The sequence below is a fragment of the Macrobrachium nipponense genome, chromosome 41 (assembly GCF_015104395.2).
Source record: "Macrobrachium nipponense isolate FS-2020 chromosome 41, ASM1510439v2, whole genome shotgun sequence".
NCBI lineage: Eukaryota > Metazoa > Arthropoda > Malacostraca > Decapoda > Palaemonidae > Macrobrachium > Macrobrachium nipponense.
In genome coordinates this window covers 33730762-33753261 of record NC_061102.1, presented here as the reverse complement: position 1 = coordinate 33753261, position 22500 = coordinate 33730762, and the positions used below count along the sequence as shown (strand labels likewise).

Sequence of the window (22500 nt, the reverse complement as noted above, 5' to 3'; positions counted from 1 at the left end):
AGGTTTACTCTCGACGTGGTTCGGAAGTCACGTAAAGCCTATGGTCCCGTTGCTGAATAACAACTGGTTCCATGCAACGTAAAAACACCATACAAACAAACACTTTATACAGCCAGCAAAGACTACAGTGTTAGATGCAGCCAGGCCTGCTTTATCACGGGAACTGGTACAACCAGTAATGACTTACTTAGTGATCTCAGTGAAGCCACCCCGTTGTGAAATAAATCTAACAAAACACACCTGTACAAACCTGCAATTTCCGTACTCAGGTTTGTTTTGCCAGGGTATACAGTGGGCTGGTGTACGCAGTTATGACTGGGATCTGACCTGGGTTCAGAAAAGCCACACCATCGTCATGTAGTACTAAGTACTTTTTCACACGGTCGGGGTGTCTTATTTTCATATGTCATTACATGTCTTATGTTATTTCTTGAGCCTTCTTCCTCCCAAAGCATTCTGTTGCTTTGGAGTTTCCGACCATTTTATGGTACCTTGCTGCTGCAATAATTATCTGCAGCAACTGCAGAGGGGTCATCTTTTTTGGGCTGGGTTTAACTGTGTTGCTGAGCAAAGGCCTGCAAATCTCATGACATTGTTTTGTTTCTCCTAAAGGTACTCCAGTTCCAACAGTATTCAGTAATTCTTTCAGGGTCAGACTTTATCAACATTGCATTGACTGAATGACGTAGGGCCGTACTCCTTGCCATCATCTTTTTTTGGAAGGATTTGCATATGGAGACCTAAGGTTTTTCTTCCTATCCTGTTGACAAAGAACACGTTGTCCGGTCAGGAGGGATTTTGTTTATAGGTTTTGTGGCCAGAACTATTTCTGAGCTTGGGGACTGAAAGATTTTGCTACTACTATTCCTATCTTTTATCCACTGTCATTAGTTCTGTGTAATAGTTCCTCGTTGGACGAGTAGGTTACGTGCTCGCCTACCAATTCAGTAGTCCCGAGATCGATTCCAGCTTTGGCAACGTGGAATTAGAGGAATTTGTTTCTGGTGATTAGAAATTAATTTCTCGATATAATGTGGTTCGGATCCCACAATAAGTTGTAGGTCCCTTTGCCAAAGTAACCAATTGGTTCCTAGCCATGAAAAATTATCTGATCATTCGGGCCAGCCGTAGGAGTGCTGTTAATCAACTCAGTGGTCTGGTTAAATATACTTAACTTAAAGTTCTGTGCAATCTGTACATCATACATAGTCCTTGGCTTAGTGTGGTTGCTTTACTAGTTTAGGGTAGGTTTAACAGCATTCATTTTAGACGCAAACTTTACAGTATGGCATGCATACTCCTAGGTGATCCTGAACCCATCGCAATCACTCCCTTACATGGAAATCCTTTTCATGTTACCCTCACCTGATTCAACCAATGAGGCAATGCTGTGTACAGATGAGTGGCTGCTGCTGTCTATGCACGCCAAGGAGTACACACAGAACACAAGGAGTTGTAAGGGAGAGCTTAGCCAATGGCGAGGGTCATAGGCATCAGTCCATCCACAGAATTTGACTAAATTCTGAAACTAAAATGGTACCTCTGCTACTTGAACACTACCTTCCATGGCTGTATCATTTAGTAGTTGCTGACACTTACAAAGTTATGATCCAGTCGTACACGAGACAAATATGATCCAAGAGAATCTGAAATAAAGACAAATAAATAATTGAACATACCTGAAAGGATACATATCGTCATTGAGATTATTTAGACTGACCAACTACATCAATTTCTATGAAATAAAGTAAACTTTTGGAGGCGGCCATCTTTAAAAATAATCGCCATCTTTGATTTCAAAACTGCTAGTCAGACAGATTTGAGAAGTAGCCCTTAGTTTATGAGCAATATTTCCATGATTTTTCCTTTTTAATGTCAGAATTTCTGTATAGCTGGTTACCCCGATTTTTCTCTTCTTTCCAAAGTAATTCTGGTGTTTTAAGTGTATTATTTTATTCTGTGGGAAATGTTCAATTCTCAGAATAGTAGAATATGCTAACCCTATCTCCAGCAGACTCCCAAAATATATTTCGAAAACTGTTTTTCTCGAGACATATTTTTTGAGTGATTTTCTCAGAAGGCTCTTGCGTTCTGTATACTAGTTTTCTCTTTATTATTGTGTTGTGTGGGTTGACTGCTGTCTTTATTTTGTATCATTTTTACAGGACTTGATTTGTCGTGGCTTTAAGTGGAGGTGTTAAATCCCCCGAACCCGCAAAGTTCTTTTCTTGAAAAGGTAAACCAGGTACGACTGTACGAATCGAAAACTGACTGGTGCAAGCAAGGTCTACAGACCTCGCGTGCAAGTAGGGGCGCTAGGTTTGAGAAGAGAAGGTGCTAGTTACAAGTGCTATGCAGCGTGCTAGTTAATTAAAATTATAATTACTTAATTAATTGGACAGCTTTAGTAGCTAAATCCGCTAATAGCTTAGAATTAGAGGAACTAGATAACGTTCGTTTAATTGTGTAATTTTGTGATGCTCTTTCATAATGTGTTAAGTGGTTTTCCTGTCGTAATCAGTAAAATAAGAAGGCTAATGGTATTGTGTTCTCGTTTAAACATTCATTTCATGACGACATTACAATAACTAAAGTATGAGTATGTGAATCAATAAAGTTTATCTTCATTTACAAAAGATGGTCCTTTAATAACAGCTTGGCTTCCTAAATTACCGGTTTAGTCTGCTTATCTTCAGTAATTGATTTGACTAAAGATATTTCTTTGGTTAGTAAAAATGAGCGAATTGTAAAGTTTTCAGGTTGAATTTATTATTGTAAACTAAATTCCATGAATTGATCAAATAGCCACTTAACGAACTCAAGAAAGGAGCATTACAATAAAGCCAGGACGAATAACGTTGCTAATAACGCGTAAACTTCTTGTGTTAACGGTCGTATTAACAGCTATAGATATAAAATATTGAAACTCAACCCAGTAACTGGAAGTGCTTTAGCTAGTGTTGCTTGGACAAGGCAAGAAGCATTACTGCAACCGATACTTAGGCGAGAGCAGCATTTACTAAGGCTTGAAGTCTGGACTGCGGTCGTCAACAGCATTTGTATGGTGGCATGTGGTGCTGCCTCTTCTCTGCTCGAGTCTGGTTATGGGGGAACTTTTTATCTTATCTCCTCGGGTACGTCATCGTCGGTAATAACACATTGTTCTTGGAACAGTAACACAGATAACAGGTACAGGGGCTGTTATCACGAACAAATGACATTTACAGTAATTTAGATAGAGGTCTGAATGATTGACGCTTCCGTGACTGGTGGGGATAGGCGCTCTTTGAGTGATCCCTTGATGAGGCCTCAAACGTAGCCCATTGAGCCAGCCACCGTTAATATCTCACACAGGACACACTTTTGCGGTTTGAGACTTAATAAACACTTACCCTAATTTGCTGCTAATTTTTGTATCTTGATATCCAACTTATATATAGTGTTTAATGCTCAATATGGTTTAAAAAGGTGCTGGATATCATTTATCACCCTCCCATTGATTCCTAAATAAATTTAACGCATCAGACCATAATCTCAGAATATGTCAAGTACTTACAGACGATTTACTAACTGCCATACGTCTTCCTTTATGCGGGTAATACATGATATTTGTATACTCACAGAAAACGTTGAAACATCCTCGTCTATTGTTTATTAATGGCTATGTACTAATGATGCAATATTCTAATAAGTTTACATACTTGGCTTCATTTTACTCATTTCATAAATCGGTTTTTACTACACACATACACAATCAGAAATGAGCTAATCATGCACATATTCTATTCTATATAAAATTTAATAGAACATCTCAAAGTTCAAAAATATGTACTTTTTTTTTTAGTAGTATTGATCCAAAGAAGGATATTGAAATTAAACCTTTCTTCAATCCCAAGAATTAATGAAGCCGCAATTTCACATTTGAAAGAAGTTATTCCAAAACATTTGAAAGAAGTTTTTCCAAACTTCTTTGAAATTTGAAAGAAGTTATTCCAAACATTATACGTCATAATCGACTACTAACCTTAAGCCAAGATCCTAATGTTTTGAGCATGGCAGATGCCATAAAGCAACCTAATAATCTTACTAATAGTTTGAAAAGGGGTTTTAACAGGCCGGTTGCTGCCTTGGACCTAACCCTCTGAAATTTAATAACTGACCCAAATGATAATAATGATTCTTTTTCAGATTTTTAAAGTAGGAACGTATGAATGATATATTGTTATGTAGTTTGTGTTTGGTTTATAAATAATTATTTGAAGGTTTGTAGGTCATAAAAGAAGGAGTGGAGGTGGTGTCTTCAAAGCTAGACATGTATTAGATTACTGAAAAACTGAGGAAGATGGGAGGAGTGCTGTATTAATGGAGAAAATGTTTTGGAACGAACGGCCTTCATATAAAAGAAACGTAAGAGTCTTGAAAGGAGACGTGAATGTTGTAAGAAAGTGGATTTCAGTCGACGAGCTGCTGATGGTGGCATTCATTTTTATATACGAGTTAGAAGAGAATTGCTTGTCTATTGTAAATGTCGCAAGAAATTATATTAGAATGTTTTAACTGCATTGTATCTGTTAGGTGGTCAGAATACTTACGTCTTTGTATTCGATGGACAAGAACATATGAGAAGATGGGCAACTAAAAACTTGATATGGATCAATTTTAGAACAATAATTCAAGATTAAAGATATCGCAGAGAGATCGAATTAACCGGGATTTCTGAAAATTTAATTAGGGAAAGTTACATAAAGTGAGGGTTTACTTTCAAAAAGACAAGCATGGTAATCAGAAAGATGTTGATTGACTAGTCATTTCAGGATTACTGATGATTAATTACATATTGAATAGAAATTATAATCCGCAGCCAGTGTGTGTTGTGTGTGTGTGTGTGTGTGTGTGTGTGTCACTGAACGACAACTCTGTGGCGTTGATTTAAAAAGGAACGGTTTTGCGTAGGTATATTGCTGTTAGTATTAACAAGAGAACGAATGAAAACATATGCAGTATGAAACTTTTATGTTTTATATTCACACTAGAGTATTTGTTAATGTATTATCATTCTTATTTTTGTTTTCCGAGTGATTTGCCATGTCAAATTCTTTCGTACACTACGCGAGTATACTTCAATTTTCCTTGCTTAATTGTTGTCGTTGCAGACTAGTGCGTGCTTGCTTGCATGTGTTAATGTGTTGTAGTTGGTTGTTCTTCAGTTTATATTTACATGGCTGTTAAAACATAGTTTTTAAATTTTTTTCTAAGAATGTGTGTTTTTCTATACATCGATAGCTAACAGCTTTGCGTTAATGTGTGTCTATGCTGTTATTGGTTGTTCCTAAGTTAATATTTACATAGTTTTAAAAAAATTCTGAAAATGTCTGTAAGTTGTCCTGGATATCGACAGCTCCCTAACATCTTTCAAGGTGAATAAAACTTAACTCTTCTTCCAGTTCGGCGTGCGAGCGGGAACGAATGTCTCCTTACAGGAGCGATCCCAGAGGAGGTGGACACCACTCCAACGCCAGCAATGGCTATTCCTCAGGTAAAGTCGTGGACGCAGAGTTTTACTGGTGGCTTGTAAGAGTGAATAAAAGAATCTTCTTGGTTTGCATCTTACAGTGGTTCTGGTTAGAAAATTTAGATTAAAAGTAGTATTAACGTGATTTATTCATGGGCCTTACTTAAATACTTTTAAATGCACACTCTCAGGGCCCTTAAGTCCTTTGTAAGTTTCCAATCAATTATTTTTTTGGGTTCAGGTGCTAGGGACCTATTTATTTTCCTTAACAGGGTCATGACGTAGAGTATAAGCATAAGGCTTGTGACCTCATTCGAGGCAGTTTATCCTAGAAGTTCTACAGCAGACGCCAGAAATTGGTGTAATTTGGTGTAAATTGGTGTAAAAGGGCAGTGGGTCACACGAGTCCCGAGAAGCCAGCAGAGTAGTAATCAAAAGTTCACCTTGGATTACGAGATACAGCTTTAGATGTGAACACGACAAAAAGAAACTTAAACCAGCAAAATCATTTTTCTTACAAATAGCCGAGTGAGCCGATGTAATACTGATACTAAAAAAAGGAGAGCTTTTGAAAGGCTTCATTGTAAAGTGGCCTAGTCATGTTTCTCATAGCTTTGGAAAGAAATTAAAACTAACTTCAGATCCTTGTACGTTCATCGCGAAATTGGAAAACTCTTCGCGTTTGTCAAGCATTTTACTTGTGCAGTCAGGACAAAACTTGTATAGAGATATTTTTTAAATAATTGAACTTGAATTGTGAAATAGAGCTAAATATAATTTCTTTCTATGTCTTAGGTTAAACTGGATGAACTATTATAGTAAAAATATATAAAATTATAACTGTCTTCATTGTTCACCTGTAATAAATATTCCTACGTTTACTCTGTGCAAGACCAAAATTTAAGCTAAATATACGACTTCACGAGGTTTTATTTTGCATTTAGTTATTAACTATCATTTTAAAGACAGTCTTTGCTGATAACAATTGTAAGAGGTTTTGTTTTGTATTGATAGGTAGAATAATGATTGACGCAGTACCATATGTCATATATAGTGAAACATTTAGTGCACATACCGTAGACTTTTGTATAGTCTTTGACAATATTCGCAAATTGTCCACGCTTTTTTTTTCCCTGATTGGAAGCGTTCACATGCTATTATAACTGAGCTTAGTAGCTGTATCAAGGCTCAGTTTGCAACGAAGGGTGCGAGTAAGAGTCAGGGTCCGTAACTTAACTTACCAATTTATTGTATTCGAGAACAACCAGACAGCGGAAATGTAGCATCTGCATTTGTGTTTTTTGACAGATGAATATACGTATACATACAACTTGATATACAAAGCATGACTAAACTATAATACATGTGACTAAAATGCTGACCTTGTAGTAATGCGTACGGTGATGATAATACATTTAACATGACAGATGGAAAACTTATCTACCAGTATAACACAACTGTGCATAAACAGAAGCAAGGAAAAACAAGTAAAACAAATACACTGAGGTGTCTTCAGCGCAATCGAGTTTTTTGTACAGTTCATAATCAGAGCCATCTAAAATAGATCTATCTTTCGGTGGTCTCGGTATAATGTTGTGTGAGCCGCGGCCCATGAAACTTGAACCACGGACTGGTGGTGGCCTGTCCTACATAGTTGCCAGACGCACGATTATGGCTAACTTTAACCTTAAGTAAATAAATAAATAAATAAACTATTGAGGCTAGAGAGCTGCAATTTGGTATGTTTGATAATTGGAGGGTGGATGATCAACATAACAATTTGGAGCCCTCTATCCTCAGTGTTTTTTTTTTATCTTAAAGTGGACAAACAAAGCCGGCACAATGGTTTTCTTAGCGCCTCATTGGCGTGATCAGTATGGTCTTGACCTGCCACCTCGGTGGCCGCGAGTTCGATTCTCGGGCATTCCATTGAGGGGTTAGAGATGTATATTTCTGGTGATAGAAGTTCACCCTCGACGTGGTTCGGAAGTCACGTAAAGCCGTTGGTCCCGTTGCTGAATAACCATTGGTTCCATGCAACGTAAAAACACCATACAAACATAAACAATAGTTTTCTTTTACATAAGACTAAAACGTGTACCGACATTATTCACCGTGAGAGCCATTTGCATATCATAGTTAAACGCTGCTAAGCATCATTCGCAATGCAGAATCCATCAATTGATATCCAGACTTCACACGGGATGATAATCTGTCATCTTCTGAACACATAGAACCTACATACTGGTGAATTGCTTGAAATGGCGAAGCTACGTTAGAAAGAATTCGGACCCTGTGGCCACTGTCGCATAAATAGCACATTGGAGTATGCTATTATTATTATTATTATTATTGTTATTATTATTATTATTATTATTATTATTATTATTATTATTATTATTATTATTATTATTATTATTATTATTATCTGAGAATGTTAATACCTCAACATCCACTACTACTTATAACATTATTATCGTTTTTGTTTTGAATATTGTTACTGTTATCATTGCAATTATTTCGATCATAATTTTCATAGTGGGTAGCATTATCGTTTGTCCCGAATGTGGAAGTAGCTTTCATTTGCAATGCCATGTTTTACAAAAGATTTTAACTTTTCCCCCCATCACCCTCCTGGGCGTTACCGACAAAGTTACTTCACTCACCCTGTGATAAATCAGAGATAAGGAAATACTCAAAACGCTATAACAACTTGACTCGACAATGAGAAATAAGTTTCGTTGGATTCACTGATAATTGTATAAGTTAAATATTCTGCCCTAATAAGTATGAATCTTTTATTATTCCCTTATAGGCAATGAGCTGTTTCTCCTGTTGAAGTTTAGTAGATATTCTTAGAAAGAATAACAAGGAATTCGGTTGTGTTAAGCCCCTTCCACACGACGGGCAAAGACACGACGAGCAATCTGATTTGCTTGTAATTCTCTTGCTTTTCAACAATGTTACCAGATCAAACATTCCAAGGGAGGCAGTAGTCACAGGCAGGTGACCCTATGACTTGGACCACACTCGTGATCGCCATCCACTCACAAAATTGGTAACTGTGTCTGCCTGCCGTGCATTTGCCCCTCTTGTGGAAGGGGCTTTACTTTGTTTTGATTCTTGTCAGTCCCGAGAGTGAATTTAAAAAAAAAAAATTGTCTTTGAATTCTTGTGGACGAAATTATCACATTTTTGGCACTGTTCCTGGCCCTGACAACTCATAACGTTAGTAGACAACCGAGTCGTTTTACCGATATAGGCACAACACAGATTCCCACTCTGGTATTTATAGTTTAACAAAAAAAATTTCCTAACGTGAATCTTTTCTTCCAGACAACGGCTCCGTCGGGAGCGCAGACGACGGACCCACTTACGTGCTGGAGCACTTGGCCACCTTCAGGGTGTCCCCGGAGTCCGACCTGATCTACCCGGCCGACGGGATGCGTCGACTCCTCCACATGGAGAAGACTTCCGGCATTTGGACCCAGAAGATGCTGATGAAGCTCGACAAGAAATGGGTCTACATCCAGTCACACGAGAATGGGGTACAATACTTTGTTTTATTTTGAAGATGTTTAGCTGTGGATAGTGCCACTATGGATTAACTATATTTTTTATTCATCATTATATTGCACATGTAATGAATGTCATACATTTTTACATGTACGATTCATATTCATACTTATACACGGTGAGGAATTACATATCCAGCTTAAATTTTTTTTTATGTTTTCCTAATAATTAAGATTTGAATAATTCAAAGTTTCTGCGACCTTTGTAGGTGGTTTGTCTTTAGTAACTTCAAGCAAAAAATCTAATGATAAAAGTAATACAGGGACATTTAGATTCTATAATTTTAAAGTAGAATATGAATACTATTCCTCCAGTTTATAGGTTTTCAGTTTAATTTTAGATAACCTGAAATTACTTGACTTTAAATTACAGATTTTTATATTGATGATTATCAAAAATATTGGATTTCCTTTTCTAATATATATGCCTTTTTCTATAGCAAGATTCACATCCCAGCGTGCTCTGTGTACATTCTGATTCTGCAGAAATCTATATACGTATCCTGTTTAATAACTTACTTATCATATTTTTCGTTATATGAGAATTTAAGAGTATTATAAGCAGTGATTGTGAAGTCATATAAGGCAGTTAATCTGAGGATCAGTTATTCAGGTAAAACAAGTTTCAAGATAGCGGTTAATTTCTGGAATTAATTTATTTAGTTTGTTATATAAGTCATATAAGGCAGTTAAACTGAGGATCAGTTATGCTGGTAAAACAAGTTTCAAGATAACGGTTAATTTCTGGAATTGATTTATTGAGTTTGTTTTGATAAGTTCAATTCTGTTTTATTTTTGTATGCTTGTTGGTTACAGAAAAGATGTTAATGAGTTTTAACTTTTGTTCAGGACACAGTGGAGAAATTCCCAATGGAGTTGATCCGCGAACCAACAGCTTTCACAAGTGACGACCCTAAAGAGCTGTACAACAACATATTCATTTTTGTCGTGGCTGAGGATCCCAAGAGGAATTACCAGAACCCAACAGAGATGCACATTTTCCAGGTAAGAATCTAGACTCTCTTCATCATTATTTATGAGGTTTTTTGATGCATTGAAGTCTTAATGCAGAATTGCAGGATTTGTTACTAGTACTTTCAGGAAGTTTTGTCTGTGCAGTGTATCCTAGATTCTCTTATCTAGAGAAGTGAGGAATTTTGTTAAAGTTTACAGTTTTCAAGAGCTTTATGATGGAAATGGATTTTGAAGAATAAGTCGCAGTTTTCAGTTTTGACATTTTCAGCTCACCTGAGCTAAAAGCTCAAGTGTGGTTTCCTCTACTATTGAGGATTTAAGTTTGTTCGGATGTGAGACCACATCCCCTTCTGATGGTTGATAAATTTAAAAGGGAGTGATAGTAAGGCAGGGTAACTGAAACATTTTCTTCCTCGAACTACTGGGCTAGAACTGACAACGCTTAAGTGAAAGCTTCCTTATGTAGTGGAGATTCATGTTTTTTAAACCATTACATTGGTACTAAGATGTTAACACAATAGGGCCCAAAGTTTTACAAAATTATATACAGGAAAATCTTAAGAAATCTTCTCAAGATAAACAGGCATATACTGTGTTAAAATTAGTATGTGATCAACCTCATATAGAATAGAATACTACTAATTAATGTTTATTTGAAGCATGTTCCCAGGGAACAGGGAACACAAAATTAACTTATGAATGTTTCAGAAGATCATTATTAGTTTTAAAGGCAAACTAGTATATATAACTTGAAATATATAATGGCTTTTATCTGTGGGATTACAGAAAGATGCAGCCACTCATGGATTTCATAATTTGAAAGCGCAGTGTTAACTTTTTCAATGTCTCCCTGCCTGTTTGTTGGGTTTCTGCATTTTAATCCCAGTTGGGGTAAGGGGGGTGGGGGAGTTGCACCACCTATAAGTGTAGATTGTGCAGCACGCTCTAGATGACACTTAAAGTTTATATGCAGCATCCTGTTGGCTTCAGTTGCATTACTTTTTTTCTTTTACTTTTCATCCATTCCATTCTGATCTCCTTAGCTCTCCAGTTTCTTTAACTATACCTAGCTCCATTTTCAGTTCTTATTTAAAAGCAAACCCACTAGGCAATCACTGTAAGAGTATCGCATTGTGACTGTGGTCTTGTAAAAGTGCAGTATAAAAATCTATATGTAAGCCTATCCTCTCATCTGTTGAAAATAGTTTTGTCTATTAATTTTCATGAGAGTATCACTGTTTTGATACTTCTGATACTTAGGGGTTGCAGAAAGATTCTCATAATTCTCCTCTTTCTGTTTAGAATGATGGTAAAACTTGGAATTTGTTACAAAAGATTGCCCAAGGCTCCCAAAAATTAAAAGGCCTCTCTCAATTCTATCTTCAGTGAAAAAAAGTTGTGCTCTTTTTGGATTCTGAGAAATTAAGTTTTCATTGTGTCGGATGACTGGTTATGGTAATTGGACTAATTATTGTAAAGTTCTTGAAAATAACTTCGAATATTTTTAATGCAACTGTATTGGCAACTGCCTTGTCCATTTTAGCCATTAGATAGCAGGTTCACATTTATATAAACAGCATAAGAAAATATTAATTGTCTGTTGCTATTAAACTTCTAAAATGTTTTAAAATGTGAGAGTTTGATAACATCCAGCTTCCAATATCTTGTCAAGACACAGCTACAGTGTTCCCCTATATTCGCAGGGGGATATGTACCAGAATCCTGGCAAATAGCTAGAATCCGCAAATAGTTGAAACCCCTATAAAAAATGCTTAAAACTACCTATTTTTTTAGTTAAAACTCAAGAAAAACCCACTAAAAATGTTTATACCTGGTTTTTATGATGAAATTGATAAAAAAACAGGAATCTGTGGATATTTCTCATAGAAAAATATGGTGGATAGGCGAATTTTTTGTGAATAATAGGGGTATTTGTTCCAGAGAGAAATCCGCGAATAAAGGAGTCCGCAAATACAGGGGATTCACTGTATTTCAATTTTCATAATGGAATTTTTTCTTCATATTGGGGTGTAATATGTACTCTTCTCTCTTCATGTTGAAATCCAGTATGTAACCTTTAATGTTATAATAATTCTCTCTCTTACTAGTATGGTGAAATTGCTTCTTTGCTGACGTTAAATGACCCATTTCTGAATTTTAATGACGGGGGTTATTTCTTTTGGTTGGATTTCAGCATTTTTTTGTTATGGGATACCCTATTCACGAAAAATGTTTATATTTCCTGTTAAGAAAATATTAAAAGGTGGTTAGATCTACGTACATTTATGTACATACCGCCAACTCGTATTTTCATCATTGACATGAGGTAATTGTTTTTGGTGAAACCTTTTTCATGTTGAAAAACTATTGAGTTATGGCAAAATTTTTCACGTTATGTGAAATGCCTGTCACTGAAGATGATGTCCATTTGCTCTAAGTCTATCTTTTTACAAACAAACATTTACCAGGAGCTGCCATTACAGTTATGACATTTGAGAGATGTAATCGTTTTTTTTTTTATCTAATATTCACTTGATTTTAGATTTATTTTTCATCCTTTAGTACACTTTTCTACTCTTTAATTAATTATAAAATGTATAGCCTTATAAGATCTCTTAGGGTTGTTGTATAACTGATACAACATTTATTTTGAAATAAGACCTATTTGTTAGGTGATCATACACATGGGAAAATGTGATTATCAGTACTATTTGTCTTGAACACTGGAAAGTTTAGAAGATTTTCATAAGTCTGGTTTAGCTTATTCTGCATTTTGATGAACTCCCTACATTTATAAACGCCTTGTGGCTTCTTTATAAAGTAGAGAATGGAACAATCTTTTAAACATAAGAAAAATAATGCAAAACAGGTCCCGATTAGTTGTCATGATTCTCTCCTTTGGTGGGTAAACTTTGGTGAAATAGCTATCCCTGATGACGAAGTGAGGATAACCTAAAGAAAGTAGGAATAGCAATATTTAATATGTCCCCAACTAGAGGAATGAAATGATGAATAATACAGTATTTAGTAAATGGTTGATTTATTTAACTCAAAAACTAATGGGAATTACTGTACTGTACTGTGTATACAAGCTTACCAAAATGGTTAAATTGTTATACTAACCCTAAAAAAGATTAAATGAAGACTACTTAAGTTACAGTACTGTTACAAGATATCTCATGACAGTAATATACATTCTGGAAATAAATATTACAGTGATAATGAAGCTAGAAATTAAAGTATTAATAAAGAGAAAAATAAGATTTGAATGAAAAAATCTAACTAGTGGAGTGCAAAACTGGTCTTTAGATTCAGCACTCATGAGGAAATGGATATCTTTATTCTTACACATTAAGAGTGTTAATGAAGTGCCGCTAGGTACATTTTGCACCACAAAATATTGTTCTGGACATAAAGCCATACGTAATTAGTGTATCTTCTGTAACAAAAGATTTAATACAATTATAAAGCAAAAATTGTAGAACAGTGAAAAAAGCAAAACACATATTAAAAGTTGCAAGTATTAATGAGTCAACTAAGAAGATTACATTTCAGTCAGCAAATAGATACGTACTACCAAGTACAGTATACAGTAATGCCATAGCCAACTGGGATGTCAGTAGCAGCAATCAGAAAATGGAAATGATTTTACAATTATTTATTTTAAAGTTTTTGAAGAAGAGTACTAGAAAGGATTTGTTCAAGAATTGAAAAATAAAATAAAGTAATTTACAGCATGAAATATGTATAGTTAAAGACTTAAATTCTTTACCTCAATATCAAGATGAAATGCAATAGAAATTAAATATATTTGATTTTTGGCAAAGATTATTTAGACGAAAGAGTATTGTTGGCAAGTGATTGATGATCATCAACAATCACTCAGGAAAAAGGCCAAGTGCCTGCTGTCAGATACTTACTCGTAGTGACAATATTTAAATAAATGAAAATTAGTCAGATTAATAACTAGATTTGTGATATTACCCATATTACATTACAATACAGTGCCCTTTTCATCTTGATCACGCTGTCTCAATAAAGTAGCATCATTGAGTGTGCCTCCCTTTTGTTTTAGTACTGTGTACACCAAACCAGTACGGCTTGGCCTAATGGCTATTTTCCCTTGATGGCAAGGTCAGATGTACCACAGAACAGGAAGGAATTTTATGGGGTTTCTTGTATTTCTGGGTACTGGTTGAAGCAACCCCATATGGGATCTCTTGGGTCTTGAAGAACTAGCTATTTAGTTTGGTGCCTTCAGAGTATATCTTTGACATTGCTAAATATAGTATTTGTTATTTTTATTAATTCATCAAAAAACAGTAAAATATTTCTCTCTTCATTTAGAAACTGAAAAGACATTTGACATGGTACAATTTTTCTCTCTCATTTAGAAACTGAAAAGACATTTGACATGAAATTTCTGATGATAATTATTGAAATGTAGTATTTGTGAGAGGTGAAATTAAGAATCACAGTGATAAGACTTTAGTGTTATTCGTACAGTAATAGAGATAATACTTTTAATTCATGATATTCATATTAATTTTACATTTATATTTCTCAATTGTATACTTCCTGTAGACTTCAAGATTTTACTATTTTTGGATTCAATAACAAAATTTGATAATTTTATGGAATTCAAAATAGTGTACACTGTAAGTTATTCCTTTTTGAACCCTCACACTTATCAAAAGGGTAATTAAGATTTTGTTAAATGCATTTTGTAGAATGTTTGGTCTTGAGAGAACTGTTAGAATTCCGGTTTGTTAATATTACCTTTATGTATGTAGTAATTTAGATTACAAAATGTGTTTTGAGACAAAACATCAAAATGGATTATCATAAAATTAAAAATTGAGTAAAAGATATTTTTGTAGAAATGGAAGTCTTGGGTATAATAATATTGTATAATACACTATGAAATGTCAGATATCTCAGACTTGAGTATTTTTTTATGCTTATGCAACTTTCTTGTTTAATGGCACTAAAATGAATTAATGTCAGGACTTTTCTCTTGTCAATAAATGAGATGTAGAAGAATTTGATTGATTCGAAAGTACCCCAAGACAGAATTGAGCCCAAAATAAGATTCTACTGTTTTATTTGGTCAAGGTATCAAACTTGACAGTTGCATTAAGAAAATGAATAAACATAGATTATTTTGAGTATACTATATGAACCAGTAGAATGCTGTAAAGGCACTAACTCATGAAGCTTCAAGTTAAACTGTCCAAGGATTAACTAGGTATCTCAGAATTCTCTGCTATTTAGGAGAAAATATGTTGAATTCCAATTTATTAACATGTAATATTTTATACACATATCTTTTAGGTTGTTATGGTGATACCAAATACATATGGTTTAAACATTCTATTTAAACGCATGTAATAGGTGAGGTATGGGTGCATAACTGAGCCGAATAAACATTCAGGGCCGGATATCTAGATGAAATGTAAAGACGTAAGGTTTTATCTGCCAAAAGAATTTTCATTTTATCTTCAATACTTTTGGAGATATTAGTATTTGATTAGCATTAGGGATGGGCCGGGCTGGGCTGCCAGAAACGAGCCCATTTCCAGTAATAACTTCACTTCGCTCGTAATGAAAAAACTGTAGAAAATCAAATTCATTGATAATTTTTGCTATGACAAGTGTTTAAATCAGCTGTAAAAGAACCTTGTTAGAAAAAATTTCAGTGAGCTGCAGTTTTAATTTCCCAGAAAAACTACAATACAAGCATTTAATTATTATTAGCCTAGTGCAAATATTTAAAACAAAACTTGTGGTAGAAACTTACAGTTAAAAGTATAAAAATTTATATATTTTCTTTTTTTGGAAACACCCTAAAATGGTGCTTTTTTTTATTGTAGTTTTCGTTATTCTTTATCCAGAATAAAACAGTACAGGGTGTTTGCAAAATATAAGAGTTGTAGAAAGCAAACTTTGGATAGTCCACGTCACGAAACTTGTAAGTCTTCCAGCAGGATGGACAGTACTTGTGCAAAATTGTAACAGTACTGATATTCACAAATACCACTACATCATACAGTGGAATAATGATTTTACCAACTGCTGCCAATCTGTCAGCCAGGTGGTTTTATTGTTTCCAAAATGCAATCGTTTGAGGACCTTTGGCAAAGTATCCATAAATCTTTCTTGGAAAAGTTGATAATTGATCCTCGTTTTTTTTTTTTCAAGCATAAAAAACAAAATTGGGTCGTGATACCATGTTAAATATTATCTTTGCATAATTCACAGTTGTGGTCTGATTAATACGCTCATTTGGATGAAAATTTTCATTTTCAATTGTGTCTTTTGAGTCCCTTTTTTTCAATTGTATTAATGTGTTTTTTTAACCGTTACAGATATGTAATATAGGTGACAAATAATTAGAGAAAAATTTGACGGTTATAACTTAGTACATATTACAGAAAGGTGTAATAAGCATGGAGACTTTCTCTTCATTAGTTTTTTGTATTATTAACATTTTTAAAGTTGTAGTGAACTCTTATTTCATCTTTGTCCTTTGTCCTTGTAACTTTTGCAGTGCCTTCGAATCAGTGCTAAAGATGTTGTGGAGGAGGTCAAGCTTTTCATGTCTGGCAAGGGTGCTTCAGCTCGAGGGAGGGGTGCCCGAAGAGAGCATATTCCCCCTCCCCCACAGGAGCCTGCACCAGAACCCCCTTTGGCCAACGGATACAGAGGCGATTTCTGTGAGTAATTTGCACAGTGTTCTGTAACTGGGGATGAATCCACTTGAAAGATTTGTTCTTGACTTGGAAATCTGGTTTGTTTCATTATCATCTCGGCTACTGTAATTAGTGTCAAGATAATGGAACTTATTTAAAAAATAATACAGACCTTCATACTTCGCCATTTTATGTGTTCTGAATTAAAGGTTTAAGAATGAATGATGTTTTAAGTTTGATGTACGTATACTACTAATAAATAGCTGCAGTACAATCTTAGTGTAATTATGCTACTAAGACAAGATTGTGCTGTGAATTAAACATCAAGAATTTACTTTGAAAATTTTTTCATTCAGTACGCATTTGTTTAGTACGTTTTCAGGACAAAGGAGTTTAGTCGCTGTAAGTAAATGGTATTTTGTAAAGTTGTACATAACCATTAATTAACAATCCTAGGCTGCTTTGCATTAGTAAAACGATCAGTACGTATGTGGATTCATCTCTTGTTATTTTATTTCATTGCAACTTTAGTGGCTTACTTTTTTGTTGATTGTATGTACTGTAGTATATTTATTCTTCTCTTTATTAATCTAGGTCATATCCAGTTTCTGTTTTAAGATGTTTGTAGTAAAAGAAAATTGCTGTGATCATATCAATCGGGTGTATGCTGTTCTTTTTTCTTATTTGTATTGGTAGTGATTTTTTTTTCTGCTTTACTACTTCTTGGCAATCCTATTTTATTAAGTAGAAATATTCTGGAAGTGATGAAAACTATTTTACATAATAGTATATGAGTAACGCCATATGGTGTGAGCTAATATTTTTTTGTTAAGTATATCTAAAATTCCTGCATTTAAGAAAAAAAAGTGCATTTTTGGTGTCAATGAACTTTGCTGTTTTGATGCCAGTTTAATAAAATCCAGTCAGTCAGGACTAAATTTTTTTTCCTGCTGTGTAGTAATTTGTTTCTTTAACACAGGAAGATTATTTATTTAATGTTAAAATACTGTACTGTATTACTATAGTGAGGCAATCTTGATGCAGTTGAAGAGAGGGCCCAAGTATGTTTCTCCAAAATGAAATTTTAGTATAAAATGTCTCATAGAATTTAAAATTGAGTGTAGTATTAAAGTGACATTGCCAGTTAAAGGATCCGAGTGTAAGGATCTAATATCATGGATATCTTAGCATTCGTGCTTTTGAATTTTAGTAGGATTCAGTTTCATTCTCTTTGCACTATGATTCAATTTTAGTTAAATATCTGGCAATAGAATGTTATGTACCTATGATATAAATGGTAATGATTCAAGAACATTAGCTTGAGGAATGCAAACACCATAGATTAAAATCTTGTAGTCACTTCAGTGTCCATCCAGAACAACCCTTTGCAATTTATTAGTTAAGGATAAGGAACTCTCCCCCCATCTCCTGTCTGTCATGATTTTAAAGACTAAGGGCTCATGATTAACATGGTGGAAAGCAGAATTAAAGTCAAGGCAAATCATGTGAACTTCATGACCAGAATCTATGGATTTTTGTAAATTGAAATAAGCAGCCATGCCTTTTTAAAATCAAATTGTAAGCATGATTAGTATTTTCAGCATATACCTTCTGAACTTTTGCCTGTAGATGTTCAAAGATTTCTTGGTGGTATATGGGAGTTCTAGAAACCTGTTAGTATACAAGAGGTCATGAGATACCATAATTACACGTTTAGGTGATGGAGGGTGTGTTACCAATTCTTAGCTATGTAATACAAAAAGAATACCTGCTAGGTAACTTAGGAAAATAAAATGTGTGGGTTTTCGAAGGGTCATCTGTTGAGCTTCAATTATTTCTCTACATTGCTCAGCTTAAACAATTTTTACATTATACAGATTATGGTATGTGTATATTTAGTATGACTTAATTTGATTGAACTACTAAGTCTTTGCACTTAAAACCCCCAACTCTTATGAAAAGTTACAGTAATAGAAGCACAGTAAAAAGTTTTACGAATTGTGTTTGCTATTGCTATAACTCTAGACTTAGGGGTATTTAGGGACTTAATCTAAAGAGAATTAAAATTTTAAAACTTTTCCTTAAACAGAACATAAGATTTTTTTGTTTCAATACTAAAATGATGTACTCTTATGTTTCTGGTATCTGATAGATCAATTCTTCAATGTTCTTATCACAAAAATCAAGACAGATTTGGCTAGTGGATTTGCGATGCAACAGTTGCCTATTAAAGTTAGTTACAAAGAGGTTCTCCCATAACAAACTTTTGTAAGCAAGTTTGAATGATCTACATGTCCTTGCCCAAATCTTTTGCAGAGCATATTGTGGGAAGAATACAACCCTAAAGGTATTTAAAAGAATTTATCCAAAATTCACTTTGTTATTTGTAAAATCTTCACTTCTTCACTGTTGCTTTATATGCGTTCTATTTTTGTGAGGGGGACAAAAAGTAGAATAACATTTAGTACCTGTCATGTATTTAGTGCCAAAGTATTCCAAAAGAGATTAAAAATGGTTTGAGAGTTTCTTAAATTAAATTCGTGTCATTTATAACTTATTAGTTGGATAAATTGCCAATCAAGTCCCATGATGAAAAAAGCCTTGTGATCCATCACCTATGTTAAATTTTGCTTCATCCTACACGTGAAGTTTCCACCATATATTTTGGGTCAGATAATAAATACAGATCTTTGCTAAAAAATTTGTTACATAATTTTCAATGATATTCAGATTATGTTGTTGCAATAAGCAGATTCGCATCTAACTTAGTTCGCCTCAATCCAAAAACTACAGTATGAAATTCTTGGTAAAGCTTTTGTATTCACAAGGGAGAAAACAAGACGGCTAATTACTGACTCCCTGATTGGGTATCGAATATCAAATTGCTATTGAAATAATCTAGGCTCCCATGTAAGGGTTCTCCCATGAACCAGATATCGTATGACATGTTTTGTAGCAGTTTTAATGATCCCATTCTTACCTTCAAGGCCCCTAACAAGAATAAAGATTTTTCCTTACTCTTTTGAAATGTTTTAAACCTGTTATCCTGGATTTGTAGGCATCCTTAATTATCTTTTTTTCCTAAATCATATTCTTAACTATTCCTTTTTTAATTTGGTTGATATGTCCTGTAGACATATGATTGTACTACACGTTCGTGGATTGATTTTTGATCTCGCTGCTGATTATGGTTACTACTGTATATTTGAAATGACAAAAAAAAAAAAATCGCAATTTGTTATTGTCGTTACATCTAAATCCTTATTTTTCACATTTCCACGACTTTATAGTTCTGGTAGGGGATTTGTTTTATTATAATACTCTACTTAAAATATAACTATACTGATTTCATCAACCTTACTTTTGTGGATAAATTTCATGGTGGCATACACAAAAAAAAATATTATGCACATTTAAATGCTTTTTGCACTGAAACTAGGTTGGAAATAAGTAACTCATCACGTTATCCACATTTTATGTTATGTTGTTATTTCGCGTTATCCATATTTTGTTGTCATTTTATGTATTTTTACATTCGTCAGACGATCCAGATGACCAACAGAGAACATGCATATATACAATGTTTTTTTTTTTAGCCCATACGCTCAGTGACAAATATTTGTCTGCTTAATGTTAAAATCTAGAACCGTTTTTTATAATTATGTTACCCTATGGATCATTTTTATTTTGCTATGATAAGTTTGTGCTGGTTTGATAGCAGAAAAGTTTAATGGGAAGAGAGTCCTCTTAGATGTTTGTGCAAAGAGATCATATTATTTGATGATCAGTTCACATTTAATTAAGTCTGGCACACTAATTTTTTTCATAAACATGCATTAACCAGTTATATTATTACATATATTTATTTAATTGTTAGTAATTTTATTCATTTCTGGTTTGATTAAACCCTTTACACACGAGAAACTTCCAATCCAAGAAAGCCTTTTTACAGTGACAAATAATAAAGCTAACAGAAAAATCTGCGCTTCAACATCCAGCTGTTGAAACGGCAACTCGACTACCTGCCTATTACCTTGTACCTGACAACTGCGCTGATTGAGACTAATTGAATCGGCTCAACCATTCACTTGGCGTTTTCTCAGAAAAGCCTCTCGAATCGAAGGCTTTGACACGACACATTTTTGTCTAGTCAAGAGTGAAGGATTAGAAATGAAACTGCTGTCTCATTACTCAGGGTGTGACTTTTCTTAATCTTTTTTTTAGTTTCTTTTATTTTGTCCTTCGTGCTCTATTTCCTTTAATCAAAATATATTTTTGAATGAGAGTATGTTACGATTTTACATTTACTTGATAATTAATCGTGTAACCATTGTTCGAGTACTGCAGTAGTTATCTGCTGTTGTTATAGTCATTTATTATTAACACTGTTGTAATGGTAGTCGTAGTTTGTTTGCGTTTGTTATACTACCATATTCTAGCTGGTAGAATGAGTAGAACAAACAAATGCATGATTATTTTCACAGGATACAGTTTTCTAATTACTGGATACTAAAACTTCGTGATATCGATCGCACCCTTCGTGGTAATGTTTTATATTCTACAAATTCAAACCTGAACCGTCTCGTGAAATTATTTACTAGCACCTGAACATTTAAGGTTGAAGATTTTGATTGGTACAAAATGGAAACTTTGAGGAGATTAATCGTGAATTTTAGTTGTTACATAAAAGCCCGTGGAATGCCATACTGCTGTACAGAAAATTAAGTTTACAAGTAGATTTCGAAATAAATGAGCTACATCGAGAAGGTCTTTGTGGAGGAGTATAATTGCATCAGTTCTGGAAGAACGTGAAGGTTTTAAAGGTACAAGGCATTTCCTCGTCTGTCTTTGCTTGTTTGTCCGCAGAATATAAAAAATGCAATGACGGATTTGAATTGAATTTTGTGAAAAGTTCAAGCGCTAAATAGAGTTAACCAGATCAATGTTGATGCGAATCCAGTGTTTGTGTGCGTATGTGGGGAGGGTATACGTCGGATGAGGCTTATGTTGCTGTTTGTTTATTTATCTGTTATAGGAGAATTTCTTGTAGAGCCAGTGGCCTGTTAGACAAATTCCCGTTTTCTACGAACTGCCTAATCCACCGCGACCCGAAATGACGACAAATTAATTTCTTGTTAGTCACAAAAGACCACCGATTTCACCCAAGTTTGCCTGAGTGATTTTGTGACTGGCAACTTCCGCTGAATTAGGAATTGCAGAAAGTGTGGAAATTTGTATTTTTAAAAAATTTTCTCTTAATCTTTTGAGTTTAGGATAATGGAGGTTGAACTATCACGTCTCGACGAGTTGTTTCTCTTGGATGCTTATTGTCTTGAGAAGTTTTTGTATTTTGGTTTCTGTCTGATTTAGGATGCATACGAGAAAGTGTTTAATTTAACGGTTTGAAATGTGCCTGGCGTTAATTCTTTAACATCAGGATTAAGAAAGATTGCGCTGATTTCCATTGTCATAGATTTTACAATGGAAAAAGTGGTCGCAGATGGAAGCTAAGGTTTAGATACTAACAGATTTAGCATAAACAGATGTTGATGTTTTAATGAGGGAAACGCCACAAGATTTATAAAGCTTTCGGAATAAAATTCATGTATGTAGGTGTAAGAAAACCCCGAGTATTGAGGACAGAATATGCATACTGAAAGGTATGAAATAATATATATATATGGGGAAAGGAATAGAGCTGAATATTTCAAACATATGAAAAACTATATTCCATACATATTGCTTG

The 22500-nt window shown here is 34.4% G+C and overlaps 1 protein-coding gene across 18 annotated transcripts in view; it reads left to right on the top strand.

Annotated features, from left to right (window-relative positions):
• The window catches only part of LOC135212661 (epidermal growth factor receptor kinase substrate 8-like protein 1), a 273346-nt gene that overhangs the window by 87228 nt on the left and 163618 nt on the right, over positions 1-22500 (top strand). For 12 of the 18 annotated variants that reach the window (XM_064246307.1, XM_064246300.1, XM_064246296.1 and 9 more), the window contains 4 exons: positions 5445-5536; positions 8849-9060; positions 9937-10092; positions 16613-16778. In XM_064246307.1, coding sequence (XP_064102377.1) covers positions 5467-5536; positions 8849-9060; positions 9937-10092; positions 16613-16778 — 604 coding nt within the window. In that variant the 5' untranslated portion in view covers positions 5445-5466. The other 6 variants (XM_064246306.1, XM_064246304.1, XM_064246303.1 and 3 more) reach the window with 4 other exon arrangements.